Below are 22,808 nucleotides of genomic sequence, written 5' to 3' on the forward strand. Positions count from 1 at the left end.
AGAATATTCCAGGCGGAGTGGGACTATTCTTTCCTCTCCCCACAGTATATTGTCACTATACAGGACTCTCAGGAATCCCTTCCTGCCCCTGTAGTATTTGTCTGCCTGGGCAAGTTCTTGACTATGAAACCAAGTACCCAAGATGACCCTCATGCCTTTATCAGTGGTCTAGGCAGGTAAACCGAATTCAATCCTTTTTATTTTTGTGGGGGACAGGGTGGGAGTGGAGGGAGTTGAAAGGAATTCTTTAATGGATTATGGGTGGGGGGAGAGTTGGAGCAAGAAACTGCGTCTTCAGATCTGGAATCTAGAGAATTTATCAATTTTGTTTCATGGCACGACTATGGTGATCTGTCTTGAAAGAGAATTTCACAACTGTTGGCCTCACAAATTGGGCTACATTTAAGCGGGTAATGGGGCAAGGTATACGAATTTGGATATGTTTTGGAAAATCTTGTAGTAAAGTGGACAAAAATGCTTGCGGTGTGTCTGTTCGGCTCTTCAGACTGGGAAAATACAGAACCTGGCTCACAGAGGCGGACTAAAACATCTGATGAAAAGTGAGATTCGATTTTTAGGTAAACTGGCTATCATATGAGCAATAAATTCTCCAATTCCAACCAGGACTTTTATTTTTCGTTGTTTGTTTTGGTTAGAGATTACTTTGGGGAACTGTATGCTCCACTGGAAACTCCGCACTCTGTTCTGGGAGACAGGTCATCGCTTCCAGTCCACGGAGTCTCCCCCTTCCCGGGGCTGGAGGGCGGGGCCGCGCCAGCGGGGGCGCGCGCTCGAGGCGTAGTCCGCGGTGGGAGTGGAGGAAGGAAGGCACCCTGGGAGCGCGCGGGGCTGCCACCAGCGCGCGCCCGCCCGCCCGCCAGCTCAGTCGCCCACGCGCTCGCCCGCACTCCCGGGAAGTCTCGCGATGTCGTAGCCGGCTGCTCCCGCTGCGGGTGGCTCGGGCTGTTACTGTGGTTGCCTGAGTTGCTGCTGCTGCTGTTGCGGCGGTGGTGGTGCTGGTGGGAGTGTCGGCCCCTGGGCGGGCGGATGTTGACATTGTGTTGTTGTTATTGCTGATGGTAATGGCGGCGGCGACGGCCCGGACCCCATCTCCTCTGTAGCCCGAGCCGAGAGACAGCCTAGAGCGAACTCAGCGGCCTCTGAGCCGGCGACAGCAACTCCGCTCAACCTCCGACGCCTCGCCGGTCCGGTCCCCGCCCCAGCTCCTGGAGTCAGGCCCTTTTGGGCAGGGGTCTCGGAGGCTCAGGATGGCGGATTTCGACGAGATTTATGAGGAGGAGGAGGACGAGGAGCGGGCCCTGGAGGAGCAGCTGCTGAAGTACTCGCCGGACCCGGTGGTGGTCCGCGGCTCCGGTCACGTCACCGTGTAAGGCCCGGAGGAGGGTGAGGGCGAAGACGGGAGGTGCAGGGCTAGGGTGGGCCCCACTTACACCTCAGGAGCCCCTTTCCACCCCAGGGTCCGCCTCTGTCAGAGGCCTTCGGAAGAGAAGGCGACCAGGAAGTGAGAACTTGCTTTATTTTCATTTGCTTAAGTCTCCCAAGTGGGGACGGACACTGCCCTTCCTTGCCCCACACACCCCTTTTAGCAGGCCCCACAGGCCTGGGCAATGTGACGGATCCCATAGCGAAGGTTTTTCTTTAGGGTCTGCTGTGCGGCTACCCTGCAGCTTCGGTGTGGAAGTACACGTATTTCTGAGGTGTATCTTCCTTGTTTTCTCATCCAGTTACCCTGTGGATCTCTCCTTCTCTGCCTTTGCACCTAGTGACATATGGTTCCGGAGGCCAGATCTGGGCCATAGAAACCCCAGTGACAATCAGGAAGAAGGTTCACTCCCGTTTGTGTTTTTCACGCATACTCCCAGGTCTTCCCAGTTTCTTTCAGAGTTAGTTTCTGAGGAGCTAATGCCAAGTTCCTGTAATTGTTTATGATACGATATGTAACGAACATATAAAATGTGCAGAAAGATACAGTGTTTACAATTAATTTTTTAAAAAAAAAATCTACCTGATGGACACACTCTGCTCAGGTCACTGAGGGTTCTTTGTAATCTAAGTCCCGCCTTGTGGCATGAACCCTAGGATGGCTTCTTCATTTGATAAGTTTTTTTGTAAATCTGCCTAGCAACATTGTAAAATATTATTCAAACAATAGGGAATGAAAGCTTTCTGAAGGGTCATGACTAACAACGGAATGTGAAGACTTGCACCAAATAATGAGCTGTCCGGAAGCAGGAAGTTTTGTATGTTTCTTTGAGAAGTCCAGAGTTTTGTGCAACTTGAAGTACTTATACTCTTTTTCCTTTTAGGTTTCTTGTTCAGATCATAGATCAAACTTTCATACATGCTTCACCTTTTTAGTAAAATACAAGAGCCAGCAAGTCTGAGACTATCTGGAGCAGTATCATTATATTTTTGGTATAGGGTGAGTGGGATGTGCTGTGTATAACTTTTAGTGAAACAGTAAGACTTCTCATATAAGACTGTCAGCAAAATCCTTGCATTTTTCAGTACACAATATGACTAGTCATATTGTTGTTTGGGTATGCTTATGTAATGCTTTGATTTCTTTAGCACCTGTTAGTTTATATTCAAGTGACTTACCAGGCTGAAACGCTGCATAATTGCTATCACAGCACCATGACAAGACAATGGCATTTATCACCACAATAACAGTTACTAGGTGTTTTAACTCTCATTACCAGCTGAATATTATACATGTAATCAAATATGGATATTAAGCCTTTCGTTAACATATATAACAACTTTTTTAGTCTCATAACCTGACGTTTAATTTTTAGTTTGACTCTTCTGACCGTTTTACATTGTTTTAAACCTGAGAAGTATATGGGTGCTTAAAGGGAATTTTCAGACTTTTTCATGCTGTCTACTCTTTCCCCTCCTCCTATACATTACTCATGTCAAAGAAAATCTGGCAACATTTTGTTATTTAAAAAGGTACAGCTATAGTTGTACTGTTTCCTTTATTGAAGGTAAAGAAAAGCTGAATACTTTGATGGGTAACTGGGATATATAATGGGTGAAGCGCTCAGAACCAAATAAGTGATCAGTAAATTGGATTGTATAGGTAGTCCCCAACTTAAGACAGGGTTCTGTTCTGACAACTCTGTTGTAAATTGGTTCTGATGTAAGTCAAATATCTCTTTTTTTTTAGTTTTCATTATTATTGCATTTTGTTATCAGTATTTTTATAAATGAGCAGCCCTGGTGGCACAGTGGTTAATATTGGTCTGCTAACCGAAGGGTCGGCAATTCAAACCCAGCAGCTGCTCTGCGGAAGAAAGATGTGTTAGTCTGCTTCTGTAAAGACGTTAGCCTCAGAAACCCTACGGGGCAGTTCTACGCTGTCCTGTAGGGTCACTATGAGTCACAATCGACTTGATGGCAGTGGGTTTGGTTTATCTTTATAAATCTGATCTTTGAACACCTGCGAGTGAAAATTTGAGAATGATAACATCAGCAAATTAATATGCTGCAACATTGCATGTAGTACATATTACTGATGATAAGATGTACCAAAAAACAACAGACGGTCTGTAAGTGCAGTTTGTTGAAACTCAAATACGTTGTAAGTCCTGCCTGTGTGCAGCTCAGGCCAACTGAAGGCCAAATAGCTGACAGGGGCCCAGGCATTGCTATTTAAAAAAAAAAAATCCCACAGGTGGTTCTAATGTGAGCAGGGGTTGAAAACCATTCCATGGTATAAGCAGGAAATATATGTCACCAGTAAAAATATGCCTTTCTACATTGGAAGTTAATGTTTTTGTGATCTCCCTCAACCACTTCCCTTTTCTAGTTACCTTGGTTTTATGCTCTGGGTTAGCTGTAACCTCTGCCACTTCTTGGGTAAATTATTTAGTCTATGCATTTTCATTTAAAATAGGGATAGTTATAGTCCCTAACTTTTAAGATTATTAACGATTAAATGAGACAATCTATGCAAAGAATTCATCACAGTATGTGGTATGGTGCTCAGTAAATGTTAAAACAACAACAAAACCCAGTTGCCATTGAGTCCATTCTGACTCATAGCAACCCCATGTGTGTCAGAATAGAACAGTGCTCCATGAGGTTTTCAATGACTGGTTTTTTGGATGTCTTTGTTAATTATTATCCTCCCCAGATACAGTTTTTTACTTTGAGAAACATAGGTGTAAAGCACAATACCAAGAAATCAGGACTAACATTTTCAAACCCACCATTGATTGACTTTAGCCTTATTTTTCCATTTGTAAATAACTTGTTTGAGCTTAAATTACTATGTGAAGTATGTTGATAATACTTAATAAGGATATTACTACAGTGAAGACTTAAGCCTTTTTCTTTTTTTTGTGGTAGCATGGATATAGTATACCCGTTGCCGTCCAGTCGATCCCCCCTGATAGCGACCCTATAGGGCAGAGTAGAACTGCCCCATGGGTTTCCAAGGAGCCGCTGGTGGATTCGAACTGCCGACCTTTTAGTTAGCAGCCAAACGCTTGACCACTGTGCCACCAGGACCCCATGGATATAGTATAGTAATAGTATTGTAAGCCTTTTTTTACATGGGTCTGTCATGCATGATGCATAGTGTACTGTGCCAGTGGGTAGCCCGTTTAGCACCTATAAAAATTTTTGAAATTGGTGCTTATGTGTTACTGTAACTGTTAAACACTTTCAGTTTTTCTTGCCTTTAAATATAAATAGGAAGAGCTATTAAAACAATTATAGTAAGACTGGCTAAGCTTATCACTGCCCTGCCCTCCCTTCCCCCTTTCTTCAGAGCAATCTTCCCTCACCAGTTTGAATGAATATAAACTATAGTGTAAACTGAATATTCTGTATCCAGATCACTCTGGAGGGGTATAGATCCTTCTGTATGTGTTTTTCATAGATTTCATTTTTGAGTAGCTCTTTGCAGTTGACTATCTCTACTCCCTTTTTCTATTTTAATATATCATATTACAGTACTATTTTATTTTAGACATCATTGTGTTCTCTTATGACATGATTGGCATGTCATTGTGGTGATGTGAGAAAGTGAATTACCTTTTGTTTTCTACTGCAGGATTAGATTTTTGGCACATAGCAATGCAAAATGTCTAGTCTGCCTAAAGAAAGCCTAATGTGGTTTTTAATGCAAATATTTTCATACTGACCCCCAAATGGAGCCCTGGTGGGGCAGTGGTTAAGAGCTCAGCTGTTAACTAAAAGGTCAGTAGTTCGAATCCACCAGCCACTCCTTCGAAGGCCCTACGGGGCAGCTCTGCTATGTCCTATAGGGTCGCTATGAGTAGGAATTGACTCGACGGCAACGGGTTTGTTTGTTTGTTTTTTTTGTTTGGACCCACAAATCAGACATATACTTTGCACTTTGATCATGACCAGTAGTCTTCCTTGATAACCTCTGGATGAGTATTTGATTTTTCTTCATTTTTAGATTTGGGTGCAGCAATAAAGAAGGCGACAGTTCACACAGAGAGAAAACTTGCACAGGAACATATTTTGAGGAAAAGTGATATTGAAAGGAAAGGAGAGAAGTGGTAAATTATATTGTTATTGTGTAATATTTATGTGTATGTGACTTAAAAGACTTGAGCTCACAATTCAAGTCAAAGTAGAGTTCTGTTTTTTGTGGAGACTGATGGTATGACATAGTTTTTAAAGTGACTTCATATTATATAATGAAGATGAGGAAAAAAAGTGACTTATTAGAAAGTGTTAGCAGGATCAGTTAATATTTTAAAATTATGGACTTCTTTACCCCTAGAATAAATCTGAGCAAAATATATTGATCGTTTTTTATGACTTTCATATTTCACAGTGATGATAACTCTAAAGGATATGTTAATTCAAAAAATTAGAATTTAAAAGTAGTTTTAGGCCAGTATTTCCTAGCTAATCTACCACTAAAACTGACATTTGTTTCTTTCTCATTTTATGCCCCTCCTATATTAGAATCTAACTTGGGGCTTGCCTAGAGCATGTACAGTTTTTAACTTCTAATATAAGCCCTGTCACAGAGCAAAATTATTTTGCTGAGTTTTGTTTCTAATACTATTCTCTTCTAATTTCACTAAATTATGGTGTCTTTGTGTACTCTTTCCTGAGGTATTATCTTCTTACATTTCCACAAATAGTTCCTTATCCTTCAACACCAGTTTTTATCAATGGCTCTCATTGCTTGTCTTCATCTCAGGTATACTGTGAAAAATGAAAAAAAAAAAAAAAAATCAGAGGTGTGAATTGAAGTGGAAAAGTTTGGAAACTGTTTTGGGGTACAATACGATCTTTGCGTAGGAACTACCTCAAGAACACCTCGGTGTTTATTGACATTTCAAGTGATAGAGTTAGTAAAAAATTGTTTTGAAATGCAATTATTTTCTCAAGGTTGCTGCTCTATGCTGTGGTTACAATAAGGCACCTGAACATGAAATCACTTCAGTTAAACTTTTTTTCTCTTAACGTCATGACTCCCACCTCCTTTTCCCCACTCAGCATAATAATACAAGGCATATTGCATTTTTAAAGATTAACTTTTAGTTTTCAGAGTTTCGAAGACCTTACTGATATTTCTCCACAAGACTGTAAACTCCTTGAGTGCAGGGACTGTGCATATTGGTCTTTATTTCTTCACTACTTAATATAGTGTCTGGAGTATTATAGATTGTGAAATATTCTCTAGATGAATCAAGTAATTGCATACATCTTCGGATCTTGCCAGAATTACCAAAGGACTCACTATTTTCGTTCTTTCTCCATCTTCTAACAAAGGGAAACTATTTTAAAATAGAACTCTTATAAAATCGCATTAACAAGATGTGGTTCTTTTTTTCTTTTTAAACAAAATTTGATAACTGTGAGGAAATTATCCAATTGAAATAGATATTTTTCCCCGGAGACTTTTCTTACTCCTTATCATTTGAAAATAAATTAATTTGATTTAGAATATAGCACCGAACATATCTTTGGTATAATGAAAAAATACTAAACATTTTAATTGGAGCAACTTTTTGAGTAAACTTTCTTGGAAAAAATGAGAAATATGGTAGTGAACTGAAGTTTCAAAGTTTTACTATATTTGAATTTGAAAATTCACCTGATGTTTTAGTCCAAGCAATTCAGTGTTGGTTTCCTGCCTACCAAGAGATGTGAAACTGACTAGTTCTTAAAATTTATGTAATTAGCTAAATGGAGTACAGAGACTAAGTGGTGAAATGTAAATTATGTTTAATTATTTACAGTGGCAAATAAGTCATCAAATACTATTATTATCCTAAATAATAATTTTTTTTTTTAAAAAAACCTTTTAATTTGAAATCTACCCTTGAATTCCAACTTGTTTTTATATTCCTAACAGGTTAAAAAAGCCAGAACATTAGACCAATTATATACTCAGAAGGGAACCCTTTAGGTCTCTATAGTATATATATCTGGTTTAGCTTTCTAATCTATTATAAAGCTATTTAAAATTTCATTCTGAATAAAATTAAGCTTTAAATATAACATGTTGCAACAAATGCTCTCAAGTATCCTTACTAGTATCTTCTGTGCAAGATTTTTTGGTGACTTTTCATATTTTGTTTCAGAATCCATTTATAAAATCAGATCTTCTGCCAGTGTTTTCGTGTTCATGCAGTCTAGCTTAATCTCAGTGTAAGATTTCCTAAACTTGCCTGATTATTGGAATCAGCAAGGGCACTTGATGAAAATACAGATTTTAGGTTCTTACTCCAGAGATCCCCAACCAGAGTCTAGGGAAGGGGTCTAGGAATTTTATTTTTAATAGGAGGTTAAATGACACACTTGGAAAGTAATGGATGGTATTGTGGAAAGACTGATTTTGAAGTCAAGCAGATTGGTTTCAATTCTCAGAAGCTTCCAACTGTAATCATAGGCAAATTAATCTAAGTTTCAGTTTTCTCATCTGCAAAAGGGAATAATATTTACCTCACAGGCTAGGTGTGAGAGTCAGAAATAACTTACGTAATGACCTGGAACTGAAAGATGGGAGGTTCAAGTCTACCCAGAGGCACCTTGGAAGAAAGGACTGTTGATCTACTTCTGAAAAATCAACCATTGAAAACCCTATGGAGCACAGTTGTATTCTGACACACATGGGATTTTCATAAGCTGAAATTGACTTGACAGCAGCTGGTGGTGGTGTACATACAATAGGCATTCAACAAATGATTACTTATCACAGATTTTGATGCTTATTTCTGCATGCACATTTTTTGTTGGTATTTACCATTTTGTTGTCAATCAATCTAAAATGTAATGTGTGCTTTCCTGCTTTAAAACAAGATCCTGAACATAAATCAGATTTCTCTGATTGACTAAAAGCTAAAAAAAACAAACAAACCCGTAGCTGTCAAATCAGTTCTGACTTGTAGCAACCTTCAGAGACAAGAGTAGAACTGCCCCATAGGGTTTCCAAGGCTGTAATCTTTACAGCAGCAACCTGCTACATCTTTCTTCTGAGCGGCTGACCTTTCAGTTAGCAACTGAGTGCTTAACCACTGTGCCACCAGGACTCCTTTCTGATTGACTAAAGGAGTCATTTAATCAAAAGCAGGTATTATTGTCATGTTGGTACACAATAATATACTTAAGGATTGTTGAGGTATGTTGGAGTTTAATGGCCTTCTCTAAATGGCGCTTTCTTTTGAGTTTTGCATGTGTAGACTGTTGCTTTCTGTTGGAAGTGAAGGAATCTTGGAAGTAAAATAACCAACCTTACTAGAACCATGTTTAAAGTAAAAGAAGTTGTTTCTGAGTGCTGGATTTAGATGCTTTGAATTTTAGGACTTGGATTTTTTTTTTTTTTTAATTGTGGTAAATCATGTAACATTTGCCATTTTAACCATTTAGTATTTGGGTTTTAAGATATTTATTTTGTTTGCTCAGATTATTTTTTTGGCTTAGTCCGTGATTATCAGCTGTCTTATTGAGATTTAAAAATATATATTAAATTCCCATTTTATGCCAGGTATTATGTGAGGCTCTGGGTATACAGTTGTGAATGAAGCACACGTAGTCCTTGCCCTCATGGAGATTACAGCTAATAGACAAGTTATGTTTGAGAAAATTGCTATGAAGGAGACTGATAGGGTGTTGTGACTGAAAATAATGTGATGAGTAAGAAACTCTGAGAAGGTAACATTTAGGAATGATGAGAGAGTCCTGGTGAAGAGCACTCCAGGTCTGGAGAACAGCAAGTGCCAAGACTGTAAGCCAAAATGAACTTGCTTTTCCTGAGGAACAGAAAGGATACTTGTGTATTATGGCTGGAATATAGTGAACAAGGGGGATATAGTGCTTTGAAATGAGGCTAGAGAATTCAGTACAAGCCAGAAAGGACTGTAGAAGGATTAGCGTAAAAACGGGGAGAGTAATTAGGTGCTCTTACAGCACTCTAGATGAGACATGATAGTGGCCTGGGCTAGGGTGCTGGTCTTTAGAAAAAGGCAGTATGACAGTTCTGGCTATAGGCCAACAAATTTCCTAACTTTCCTGTGAGGTATGGAAAAACAGCAATGACCACTTTGTCATCTAATCCCCCCATTTTTTTTTCTTTTTTTTTTTTGGCTTTGTGAAGGGGGAGGTCAAAGAACTATGACTGGGGGCTGTCTTGATGACATACCTGCCCTTCCTGTTCTGCTGCTAAGGGGCAACTAGTATGCCAAGAGAACAGCCTGGGCCAGGAGTGGAGGGGGCTTTCTCACAAGATCACAGATTTTGAAATGAGCACCTTTGTAAAGCAGCACTCTTTAATTAAAAGATGTATGATGTTTGACAATAATCTGTTCATTAGATTTGAGGAAAGATAGAAGAATTGATGCCTTTGAATTATGATGTTGGTGAAGAATATTGAATATACCATGGATTGCCAGAAGAATGAACAAATCTTTCTTGAAAGTACAGCCAGAATGCTCCTTAGAAGCGAGAATAGTGAGACTTTGTCTCACGTACTTTGGACATGTTATCAGGAGGGACTATCCCTGGAGGACATCATGCTCAGTAAAGAAGGTCAGCAATAAAGAGGAAGACGCTCAGTGAGATGAATTGACACAGTGGCTGCAACAGTGGGCTCAAACGTAGCAGCAATTGTGAGGATGGTGCAGGACTGGGCAGTGTTTTGTTCTGTTGTACATGGGGTCACTATGAGTCGGAACCGACTTGAGGGCACCTAACAATAACAACATTGCTTTTTATATCTTACATTTGAAACTGAATTGGATCCACAAGAGCCAAAATTTCTCACAGGGGCCCTGAAAAGTAATTATTTTCCTCTTAAGCCCATGAGTTGGGATCGACTCCATGACAACAGAATATAGTAAATGAAATTCACTTATGATAGAGTTGGTTGGGCTTTGAGGGTAACCTATTGTTATTGTCAGGTGCTGTCAAGTCGGTTCCGACTCATAGTGACCCTGTGTACAACAGAACGAAACACTGCCTAATCCTGGGCTATTCTTACAATCGTTACTATGCTTGAGCTCATTGTTGCAGTCAGTCCATCTGGTTGAGGGTCTTCCTCTTTTTCGCTAACACTCTACTTTACCAAGCATGATGTCCTTCTCCAGGGGCTGATCCCTGCTAATAATGTGTCCAAAGTATGTGAGACGAAGTCTCACCATCCTTGCTTCTAAGGAGCGTTCTGGCTGTACTTCTTCCAAGACAGATTTGATCGTTCTTCTGGCAGTCCATGGTATATTCTTCTCCAACATCATAATTCAAAGGCGTCAATTATTCTTCGGTCTTCCTTATTCATTGTACAGCTTTCACATGCATATAAGGTGATTGAGAACACCATTGAGGGTAGCCTACCTTTATTTTTTTGATCTGTAAAGGTAAGTGCATGTATAATGAGCTTCCTGCCAGAGCTTCTTGTTTTAATCTCTTTGATCTTCCATTGTAGTTTTATCCCATCCTTGGTTAGTCTAGTAAAGGAGTTCCTATGGACCCAACCTTCTACCTCTGTCCTTTCTCAGCTATTTAATTGTAATGCTGAAATTTCTTTCTTTATTTTTTTGGTGGTGTATACTATAAACCAACCGTATATTATCTCTTAAACCAAAAAACCAGTTAATATCATGAATTTTAATCAGTATACATTTATGAAACTTTCACAGTTTAACAACATATATAATAACCTGTTAATAATTGAAAATATCTTAAGAATTGAAAATTAGTAAAACATTAATGCTGGAATATTAGAGGACTGTGAATAGTGATGTTTATTAATAGAGTACATTCAGTACATGATTTAAGTAAGTCTTTGATTTCACTAGTTTCAAGAATGAGATTGTACTTTCACAGAGCCTGATGAACCCAAATACTGTTCAGAATTTGGTTACAAAGTTAAAATTTTTGATTCTAAGACTCATATATGTGTTTCCAACTCCTGGAGGTCTGTTATCTTCTGGCTAAACAGTACACTTTCAGTTCTATCTTTCCTTTTAAACTAGGCCACATTGATATTCACACATATATTGAGGCAACCAGATAAGTTTAAAGCATGATTTATGTGTATCAAAATCTGTTAATTTCATCCATAGTTATGACTTTATCTCCTAAAATAGCTAAAAATGTGATTTCATTGAGCTCAGTGTTCAGCATTAGGAAATAAGTACTGTCTTCACTTGCCTTCTGCATAACCTGTGTGTTCAGCTTGAGTCTGTAATTTCTAGTTAATATGTTCATAGGTCTTGTCACATCTGTAGGAAGATACAATTCTGTCAGTCTATCAATTTGATCAGGTTGAGTGTCTGAGAATCTAAAGTGTCCAAAACTGAATTCATAACCTTACCTCCAAATTAGCTTCAATTGCAGCCTTCCCATTCTCAGTTGATGGCAGATCTGTCGTCCTAGACCAAATATCTTTGAGATATCCTCGATGCTGCCCTTTCTCTTTTACTGCGTCTAATCTGTCAAGAAATCCATTGATTCTATCTTCAAAATATATTCAGTCTGACCACTTTTTACCACCTCCACTGCTGGTATGAGTTGCCATTCTCTCTCTTCTAGCTTATCTTAGTACTTTTCTTCTCCCTGCTTCTTCTACCTTTGCCTCTCTCCCTTTACAGTCTTCTTGGTACATCTGCCATAGTGGTTCTTCTCAAACGTAAGTCTGTTCATATCTCTTTTCTGTATAAAGCCCTCGAAAGGCTCCCCATCTTAAAGTCCTTTTAATGGCCTACAAGACCCTACATGATCTTCCCCTTTGTTACTTCTCTGACTTCTTTCCTATTATCTTCCACTTGCTTACCCCACTGTAATCACACTGGCCTCCTTTCTATTCCTTGAATACTCCAGGCACACTCCTGACTTAAAGCTTTTTTGCTGGCTAGCTCTTCTTTCTGGAATATTCCCCCAGATACTCTAATGGCTAACTCTTTAACTTTCTTCATATCTTTCTCAGTTGCCTTCTTAATGAGACCTATCCTCCTTCCTGTTTAAAATTACAACTCATCTACCTCCCCCTTATACTGCTCTACCATTTCTTTTTTCATAGTGCTTCCTCTGTCAGAATTTGAGATGAGGTAGACTTGTTAAAGAGTACAAACTTTTTTTTAATTTTTTATTGTTATACTTTAAGTGAAAGTTTATAATTCAAGTTAGTCTCTCATACAAAAATTTATACATACATGGTTATGTGACCATAATTGCTGTCCCTATACTGTGATAGCACACTCCTCCTTTCCACTTCGGATTTCCCGCGTCCATTCAACCAGCTCCTGACCCTCTCTGCCTTCGCATCTCACCTCCGGACAGGAGCTGCTGATTTAGTCTCATGTATCTATTTGTGCTAGAAGCACACGCTTCATGAGTATCATTTTATGTCCCATAGTCCAGTCTAATCTTTGTCTGAAGAGTTGGCCTCGGGAATGGTTTCAGTGCTGGGTTGACAGAGTCCAGGGGGGCCATGCTTTCCAGGGTTCCTCCAGTCTCAGTCAGACCGTTAAGTCTTGTCTTTTTACTGGAATTTGAGTTCTGCATCCAACTTTTCTCCTTCTCCATCAGGGACTCTCTATTGTGTTCCCTGTCAAGGTAGTCATTGGTGATAGCCGGGCACCATCTAGTTCTTCTGGTCTCAGGCTGATGTGGTTTATATGGCCCTTTCTGTCTCTTGGGCTACTACTTTCCTTGTGTCTATGGTATTCTTCATTCTCCTTTACTCCAGGTAGGTTGAGGCAAAATGATGCATCTTAGATGGCCACTCGCTAGCTTTTAAGACCCTAGATGTGGACTCACCAAAGTAGGATGCAGAACATTTTCTTAATAAATTTTGTTATGCCAGTTGACCTAGATGTCCCCTGAAAGCGTGGTCCCCAGCCCCCCGCCCCTGCTACTCTGTCCCTCAAAGTGTTTGGTTGTATTCAGGAACCTTTTTAGCTTTGATTTAGTCCAGTCGTGCTGACTTCCCCTGTAGTGTGTGCTGTCCTTCCCTTCACCTAAGATAATTCTTGTCTACTATCTAGTCAGTGAATAACCCTCTCTCTCCCCACCCTCGTAACCATCAAAGAATATTTTCTTTGTATTTAAACCTTTTCTTGAGTTATTATGATAGTGGTCTTATACAATATTTGTCCTTTTGTGACTGACTAAATTCACTCAGCATAATGCCTTCCAGATTCCTCCATGTTATAAGATGTTTCACGGATTCATTGTTATTCTTTATCATTGCGTAGTATTCCATTGTGTGAATATACCATAATTTGTTTATCCATTCGTCTGTTGATGGGCACCTAGGTTGTTTCCATCTTTTTGCTATTGTGAACAGTGCTGCAGTGAACATGGGTGTGCATATATCTCTTCTTGTGATGGCTCTTATTTTTCTAGGATATATTCCAAGGAGTGGGATTGCTGGATCTTATGGTACTTCTACTTCTAGCTTTTTAAGGAAGCGCCAAATCGATTTCCAATGTGGTTGTACCATTTTACATTCCCACGAATAGTGTATAAATGTTCCAGTCTCTCCACAACCTCTCCAACATTTATTATTTTGTGTTTTTTGGATTAATGCTAGCCTTGTTGAGGTGAGATGGTATCTCATGGTAGTTTTGATTTGCATTTCTCTAGTGGATAATGATCATGAGCATTTCTTATGTGTCTGTTAGCCTCCTGAATGTCTTCTTTGGCAAAGTGCCTGTTCATATCCTTTGCCCATTTTTTAATTGGGTTGTCTTTTTGTTATTGAGGTTTTGCAGTATCTTGTAGATTTTAGAGATTAGATGCTGATCAGATTTGTTGTAGCCAAAATTTTTTTCCTAGTCTGTAGGTTGTCTTTTTATTCCTTTGGTGAAGTCTTTTGATGAGCATAGGTGTTTGATTTTTAGGAGCTCTCAGTTATCTAGTTTCTCTTCTGGTGTTTGTGCATTGTTACTTATGGTTCGTATAGAGAGTACAAACTTTTGACAACCTTTTATTGTAAAGGGGAAAGCTCTCGATGACCTCTTTTGACAAGAATAAAGTTTCAAAAACTTTCTCCCTATTTTATATCTGTTGTCCTATCTGTAGGAAGTGAACCCAGAAAACCTTGTTAATTGGATTTTGGATTTTTTTTTCTTAAAAACTTTGGTGGACAGCATTTGATCTTTGGGCCGTATATGACCTTGAGAGGCCAGTTGCCTTACCTGAGACAAAACCAGAGGGGAGATTTGCTTCCCTAACATAATATACTTAGTTGAGATCTGAATTACTGTTAGAATTCAGGCATTCTGCCTCTCCATTGCATTGCTTTTCTGTCTTTTGCACAATAACTTTTTTGTGCTTTTCAACCTTTGTCTTAATCTGCCTGGATTCCCTGGCCTAATGCTTGCCAGTACTAGCTACAAACCCTTTATTATTGCCTGGCTTTCCCGAACCCAGCACTTCTCTTGGGTACCCTGCTTTTTCCATGCTAACCCCCAACCTTGAAGAGGTTGACAAAAAGTTAAAAGTCTTTGATAGTTAACATTAGCTAATTTGATAATTGTTTATTTGCTCTGCGAAGTATCCTCCTTGAAGAGGATATTTGTGAAGTCATTGAGATTTGGACATTTTCTTATTCAGGTTATCTGTAGTGTATATTTAAATGATAACATTGCTCACTTTATTAGAAAACTGATAACCATGCTAAAAATACAGCAGACAAATGAAAGCAGCTAAGACTTATGTAGGGTTTGTGTGGTTAATGTATGCCATACACTGTTGTGGCTTTAGTTATATCAGTTCATTTATTGAGTTAGGCACTATTATCATCCCCATTTTATAGGTAACTCACTTCCTCAAAGTGACACATCTAGAAAATGGCAGTGTCAGGATTTCGCTCCAGGTAATCTGGTTCTAGAGTCAGGATTTCACTCCAGGTAATCTCGTTCCAGAGTCTGTGTGCTTAAATGCGCTTTTGTTTTGTTGAACCAAAACCACTTACGTGTTCTCTGTAGTATTTCATTCTGTTAGGTCGCCACGCGTCAGAGGTGACTCAATAGCAACTATAACAACAGCAGCATTGTATTTTTCAACATAAACATTTATAACAAAATCCTCTATATTTTGGGATTTTAGGTACAAATGTGAAAAGCTCAAAAACAGGTTTTTCTAGATCCATATGGAAATTTAATATTAAGTACTAGTTTTAATTTTATGGAGCCCTGGTGGCACAGTGGTTAAGAGCTATGGCTGCTAACCAAAAGGTCAGCAGTTCGAATACAACAGCTGCTCCTTGGAAACCCTATGAGGCAGTTCTACTCTGTCCTGTAAGGTCACTGTGAGTCAGAATCTAATCGACGGCAATGGGTACGGGTAGTCTTAACTTTATAGTTTCTTTTTGATGGAAAAAGAAGATCCTCCCCCTGCCCCGCCATGCTCAAATATTTTCTCACTTTTAGAACGTCTAATTCAAGGGGATGGAGTCTGTGGGTAGTGCAAAAAGTTAACACGCTTGGATGCTAACAGGAAGGGTAGAAGTCTTAGTCTATCCAGAGGTGCCTCAGAAGAAAGACCTGGTGATCTGTTTCCAAAAAATTGATCATTGAAAACCCTATGGAGCACAGTTCTACTCTGGCACACATAGGGTCGCCATGACTTGGAATCAACTCAGTGGCTATTGGTACTGGTAAATCAAGGAGATAAACATTTTCTGTGCTTACAGAGAAAGCTATTAGAGACATTGTCCTATAGTAGACAGAGCCCTTGGTTTGGTTCAGGAAGAGTATGACTCTAGCTTAGATCCTACACCTTAATTAGCCATGAGACTCAAAATCAAGTCACTTGGCTCTTGTGTATCAGTTTCTTCATCTGTAAAATGAAATGTTTGGTCTAAATGATTGTTGTGGTCTCTAGGTCTCAAATTCTGAGATCCTACTGTTGTGGAATTAGAAATTTTTTTTTTCCTCTTTAATTTCTAAATTCTCTAGTTGTTGTTGTGTGCCGTTGAGTTGATTCTGACTGATAGCAACCCTATAGGACAGAGTAGAACTGCCCCACAGGCCTTATGGGAGCAGATCATCAGGCCTTTCCTACCAAGGAGCAGCTGGTGGGTTCGAACAGCTGACCTTTCGGTTACAGCCAAGTGCTTAACTTTGCACCACCAGGACGCCTTAAATTCTCTAGTATACTTAAAATTCACTCTGAAATGTACTGTAAATCCAGTAGGGTTATCTCCAAATCTACACATGTCAATTACATATGTATTTCTTTAGTCTTATTTAAAAATAAAAACAAAATTCCGTCAGTCATTTTTTTTTTGTTTCTTTAGGTTTTAATCCTTTTTCTAATTATAAAGAAAAATGTAAAGATTATTTAAAAATTGGTAAGTAGAACTTCCTAGTGAAGGAGAAATTAAACCACCCATAATCACTAAGTGGCGAAGGTCATCGAACATTTTGGTATGTTTATTCTTAATTTTTTTTTTAATAATTTTTTATTGTGTTTTAGGTGAAAATTTATACAGCAAAGTAGGTTCCCCTTTAACAATTTTTATACAAGTTGTTTTGTACCACTAGTTACGATTTTTACAATGTGTCAGCATTCTCATTATTTCCCTTCTGTTTGTTCTGTTTCCACTAATCTAGCTTTCCTTCCCCTCCTTGCCCTCTCATCTTTGCTTTTGGGTAACTGTTGACTGTTTGGTGTAAAATAGTTAATTGTTTAAGGGAGCACATTACTCATGGGTGGTATTATTTTATAAGCCAATCTATTATTTCACTGAAAAGTGACCTGTAGAAATAACTTGAATTCTAAGTTCAAAGGATATCTTGGCAATAGTCTTGGATATTCTTCAATCTCTGTCGGTCCAGTAGATCTGGTCTTTCTTAGGAATATGAGTTTTGTCCCACATTTTTTTTCCCATTCTGTGGAGGACCTTATGTTGTATCCCTAGTCAGAATGGTCAGTAGTGGTAGCTGGGCACCATCTGGTTCTTCTGGTCTCACATTAGAAGAGGCTGTGGTTTGTGTGGGTTATTAGTCCTGTGAACTAATTTCTTCTTTTATCCTTTGATTTCCTTCATTCTGTTTTGCTCCACATGAGTAGAGACCAGTAGTTGTATCTTAGATGGCCGCTTGCAAGCTTTTAAGACCCCAGATGCTACTCACCAAACTAGGATGTAGAATATTACCTTTGTGAACTATGTTATACCAATCGACTAAGTTGTCCCCTAAGACATGGTCCCAAGCCTTTTGACGCAGTAAACCAATCCCATGAGTTGTTTGGATATGTCTAGGAAGGCTCTGTAACTTTGCCCCCATGTGGTTTGTTATATATGTGGATATATATGCAATACACACAAACGTGTATGTAGATATGCCTACAGATACACCTATACGTTCATGTGCATTTACTTGCACATGCCTTCCTATGCACATATATGCATCCATATCTACCTCCGTAACCACACACGTTTTTTGGTTGTATTTACTGTTGTTGCAAAATTGGATATGTTATAGCATTTACTGAAATTGTCCCTTTTTCTCACGTACTTCTTAGTGTCTTTATTTACCTTGGTCAGGTTGTGCTGACTTCACCCATATCTGGGATTGCCTTTCTCACCACCAAAAGTAACAAGTGTCTACTGTCCACAAAGTGATTCCCCTCCTTTTCCCTCCCATCCTTGGTAACCATCAAAGAGCTTTGCTTTCTGTGTGTATGTCTGTTCTTGACTTTTTGTAGTAGTGGGACCATACAATATTTGTTTTTTGTGATTGACTTGTTTCACTCAGGATAATGTCCTGCAGATTCATCCATGTTGTAAGATGTTTCGCTGACTTATTATTTATAGTTGTGTAGTATTCTATCGTATGTATGTACCACAGTTTGTTTATCCATTCATCCGTTGTTGGGCTCTTTGGCTGTTTCCATCTGTTTGCTATTGTGAATAATGCTGTGATGAACATAGGTGTGCATATATCTATTTGTGTCACTGCTGTTACGTCTCTAGGATATATACCTAGGAGTGGCATTGCTGGATCATAAGGTATTTCTGTTTCTAACTTTTTGAGGAAGTGCCATACTGTTTTCCATAGTGGTTGTACCATTTTACAATCCCACCAGCAATGTACAAGAGTTCCAGTTTCCCCACAACCTTGCCAGTATTTGTTGTTTTCTGTTTTTTTGATCACTGCCATTTTTCTAGGGGTAAGATGGTATCTCATTGTACTTTTGATTGGCATCACTCTAATGGCTATGGAGCCCTCGTGGCGCAGTGGTTAAGAGCTTGGCTGCTAACCAAAAGGTCAGCAGTTTGAATCCACCAGCTGCTCCTTGGAAACCCTGTGGGGAAGTTCGGCTCTGTTCTGTAGGGTCCTTATGAATTGGAATGGACTCGATGGCAACAGTTTAAAAATCATATAGGTGCTTGACCAGAAGTGGTGAGGTTGAACCAGGGGCTAGAATCTATTTTGGAGCCCTAGTGGTGCAGTGGTTAAGCATTGGGCTGCTAACCAAAACGTCGGCAGTTCGAATCTACCAGCTGCTCCTTGGAAACCCTATGGGGCAGTTCTACTCTGTCCTATAGGGTCACTATGAGTCAGAATCGACTCAACAGCAATGGGTTTGGTTTTAACGGCTAATGATCGTGAGCATCTTTTCGTGTATTTGTTGGCCACCTGAATGTCCTCTTTGGTGAAGTGTCTGTTATATCTTTCACCCATTTTCTGATTGGATTGTTTGTCTTTTTGTTGTTGAGTTGTTGAAGTTTTCTATATATTTTAGAGATTAAACATTTATATGTAGTTGCCAGAGATTTTTTTCCCAGTCTGTAGGTTCTCATGGTAAAGTCTTTTGATGAGCATAAGTATTCAATTTTTAGGAGGCCCCAGTCATCTAGTTTCTCTTCTGTTGTTCATGCATTTTTAGTTTTGTTTGATAGGCTATTTATGCTGAAAATTAGGTCACTTAGTTTTGACCCTGTGTTATTTTCCAGGAACTTTGTAGTTTTAGCTTTTAACATTTAGGTCTTTGATCCATTTTGACTTAGTTTTTATGCATGGTGTGAGGTATGGATCCTGTTTCGTTTTTCTGCATATAAATACCTAGTTTTGCCAGCATCATTAATTAAAGAGACCATTTCTTCCCCATGGAATGGACTTTGACCCTTTGTCAAAGATCAGCTGCCTGCAGATGGATAGATTAACTTCGGAGTTCTCAATTCTACTCCATTGGTCTATGTGTCTGTCATTGAACCATTATCAGGCTGTTTTAATTACTGTGGCTGTATAGTCAGTTTTGAGACTGGGAAATGAGAGGCCTGCTACCTTTTTCTTCTTCAGTATTGCTTTAGCTTTTCAGGGCCTCCTACCTTTCTGTATAAAATTGGAGATTAGTTTTCCAATTTCATTAAAGAATGTTGGGATTTGGATCGAGATTACATTATCTCTATAGATCACTTTTGGTAGTATTGATATTTTCACAATATTAAGTCTTCCAATCCATGAGCATGAAATGTTTTTCTATTCATGTAGATATCTTTTAGTTTCTTGCAATAATGTTTTATAGTTTTCCTTGTATAAGTCTTTTGTGTCCCTAGTTAGGTTTATTCCTGGGTATTTTCTCCTTTTGTAGGCTATTGTAAATGGTATTGTTTTGTTTATTTCCTTTTCTGAGTCCACGTTGTTAATGTGGAGAAACCCAACTGATTTTTATGTGTGATCTTGTACCCTGCTACTTTGCTGAATCCTTCTGTTAGTTTCAGTAACTTTCTTGTGGACTCTCTGGGTTTTCCTATGTATAGGATCATGTTATCTGTGAATAAGGATAGTTTTACTTCTTCCTTTCCAGTTTGGATACTATTTATTTCTTATTGCTGTAGCTAGAACTTACAATACAGTATTGAATAAAAGTGGTGATAAAGGGCATCTTTGTTTCATTCCCCTTCTCAAGGGGTATACTTATTCTTTTAATTTTCTTTTTCTAGAAATATTTTTTAGATTAAAATAGTAATATATTCTATTATAGAAATTTGGGAAACATGAAAATACAAAAATGAAATGTCACCCATTTCATTAGTTATTAATATTTTGGTGGATTAACATTTTCTGTTTTTCTCTGTTTGTGTATGTATAAATATTTTTATTAAAAAATCAAGACCATATTAATAAAGTTTCATATCTTGAATTTCTCATTTAATATTATATTTGGAACATTTGCCAGCGGAATTGACCCAATGGCAACTAACAACAGCAACATTAGATTTTGTCCTAATTATCTAGTGCTGCTGTAACAGAAATACTACAGATGTGTGCCTTTAACAAACAGAAATTTATTTTCTCACACTTGAGGAGGCTAGAAGTCCAAATTCAGGGTGCTGGCTCTAGGACAAGGCTTTCTCTGTCGGCTGTAGAGGAAGGTCCTTGTCTCTTCTGAGCTTCTGCTCCTGGGCAGTCTTCATGTGGCTTGCCATCTCTCTTTCCCCATCTCTGTTTCTTTAGCTTGCTTGTTTAATCTCTTATATCTCAAAAGGGATCGGTTTAAGACACACCCTACACTAATCCTGTCTCATTAACATAACAAAGACAACACATTCCTAAATGGGATTGTAACCAAGGCATAGAGGTTAGAATTTGCAACACATATTTTTGGGGGACACAATTCGTAACAGGTTTTAAGGGAGTCCTTTGGTGGTGCAAATGGTAAAATGCTCAGCTGCTAACTGAAAGGTTGGTTCGAACCCACCCAGAGGTGCCTTAGAATAAAGTCCTAGTAATATGCTTTGGAAAAATCAGCCATTGAAAACCCTATGGAGTTCAGCTCTCTGCGACACATGGGGTTGCTGTGAGTCGGGATTGACTTAAGAGCAACTGGTTTGGTTTTTTGGTATTAGGTTTCAAAGAACAGAACCACCCATTTGGCCTTAAGCAATGTAAATGTAAGAATGCCTGAGGACTAAGGAAGATTGGAAGCTTTGCCATTTAGAGCCAGGTTTCAGGGAGATTGCAATATTATGTTTAGAATATAGTGGAGCCCTGGTGGCATAGTAGTTAAGAGCTCAGCTGCTAACAAAGGTTGGTAGTGCAAATCGCCACCTCTCCTTGGAAACCCTATGGGGCAATTTTACTCTGTCCGATAGGGTCACTATGAGTCAGAACCAACTGGATGGCCCCCAACAACAACTGGTTATGAAGTTATTCTGTCTTCTTTCTCAGCAGCATGTACTTTGCTCCCTGGTCTAGTGCTCTGTCAATGACTTACCTAACTTACTTTCTGTTTTAGTTTCTGTTGTTTTGTATGTCAGTAGGCAGTATTTCTGCCACTAGTCAGGTGCTCAGAGACTATCCTCTAGTACAGATGGTTTTGAGCTGTGTAGTATTTTTCAGATTGATATAAATTAATGTAAGATATATTGTTCGCTGTTAAAACTTTCAATTTTAAAAGTAACACTGCAACTCAGGCACAAGGAAAATAAACAAAACATACTTTTCACTAAGGGTATCGAAAAACAAAGATGTCACCTTGAAGACTAAGGTGCGCCAGACCCAAGCCATGGTATTTCCAGTCGCATCATATGCATGCGAAAGCTGGACAATGAATAAGAAAGACCGAAGAATTGACGCCTTTGAACTGTGGTGTCGGCGAAGAATATTGAATATACCATGGACTGCCAAAAGAACGAACAAATCTGTCTTGGAAGAAGTACAACCAGAACGCTCCTTAGAAGGAAGTATGGCGAGACTGTGTCTTACATACTTTGGACATGTTGTCAGGAGGGATCAGTTCCAGGAGAAGGACGTCCTGGTTGGTAAAGTACAGGGTCGGTGAAAAAGAGGAAGACCCTCAACAAGATGTATTGACACAGTGGCTGCAACAATGGGCTCAAGCATAACAGTGATTGTGAGCACGGCGCAGGACCTTCATCACAGTAATCTCTCTTTTATGAATATAACCTAAAATTGTGTCCCCCAAAAATATGTGTTGCAAATTCTAACCTCTATGCCTTGGTTATAAGCCCATTTAGGAATGGGTTGTCTTTGTTATGTTAATGAGATAGGGTCGCTGTGAGTCGGAACTGACTTGATGGCACCTAACAACAACAACAACAACAACAAGGGTAAAACAAGTGAAGCTGTCAAATTCTTATAGTTCTATATTTAAAAGGCAGAATTCACCATGAGTTCAAAACATGTCTTAATTCAAAATGACAACAGTGAATTCTAAGAGAGTTAATATGAGGAGATACAAGGAACATAGGAGAGTTAAAAACTGAAGTAAAAAAGGCTGGGATTTTATGACTTGAACTATGGAAATGGTTGAAATGCATCCAAGACAACTATTGATTCAGTGAACCAAAACCTCCCTGTTTTTACTTC

At 39.0% G+C, this 22,808-nt stretch overlaps 1 protein-coding gene across 2 annotated transcripts in view; it reads left to right on the plus strand.

Moving 5' to 3' along the window:
* Positions 1 to 870: 870 nt before the first annotated feature.
* CHIC2 (cysteine rich hydrophobic domain 2) overlaps positions 871 to 22,808 on the plus strand; it is a 61,294-nt gene continuing 39,356 nt past the window's right edge. Inside the window, exon 1 of one of the 2 annotated variants that reach the window (XM_023737346.1) lies at positions 871 to 1,387. In XM_023737346.1, the coding sequence (XP_023593114.1) occupies positions 1,269 to 1,387 (119 nt within the window). In that variant the 5' untranslated portion in view covers positions 871 to 1,268. The remainder of the gene's footprint in view (positions 1,388 to 22,808) is intronic. The other variant, XM_004382897.2, reaches the window with a different exon arrangement.

The sequence above is a fragment of the Trichechus manatus genome, unplaced genomic scaffold, assembly GCF_000243295.1.
Source record: "Trichechus manatus latirostris isolate Lorelei unplaced genomic scaffold, TriManLat1.0 scaffold00101, whole genome shotgun sequence".
Lineage (NCBI taxonomy): Eukaryota > Metazoa > Chordata > Mammalia > Sirenia > Trichechidae > Trichechus > Trichechus manatus.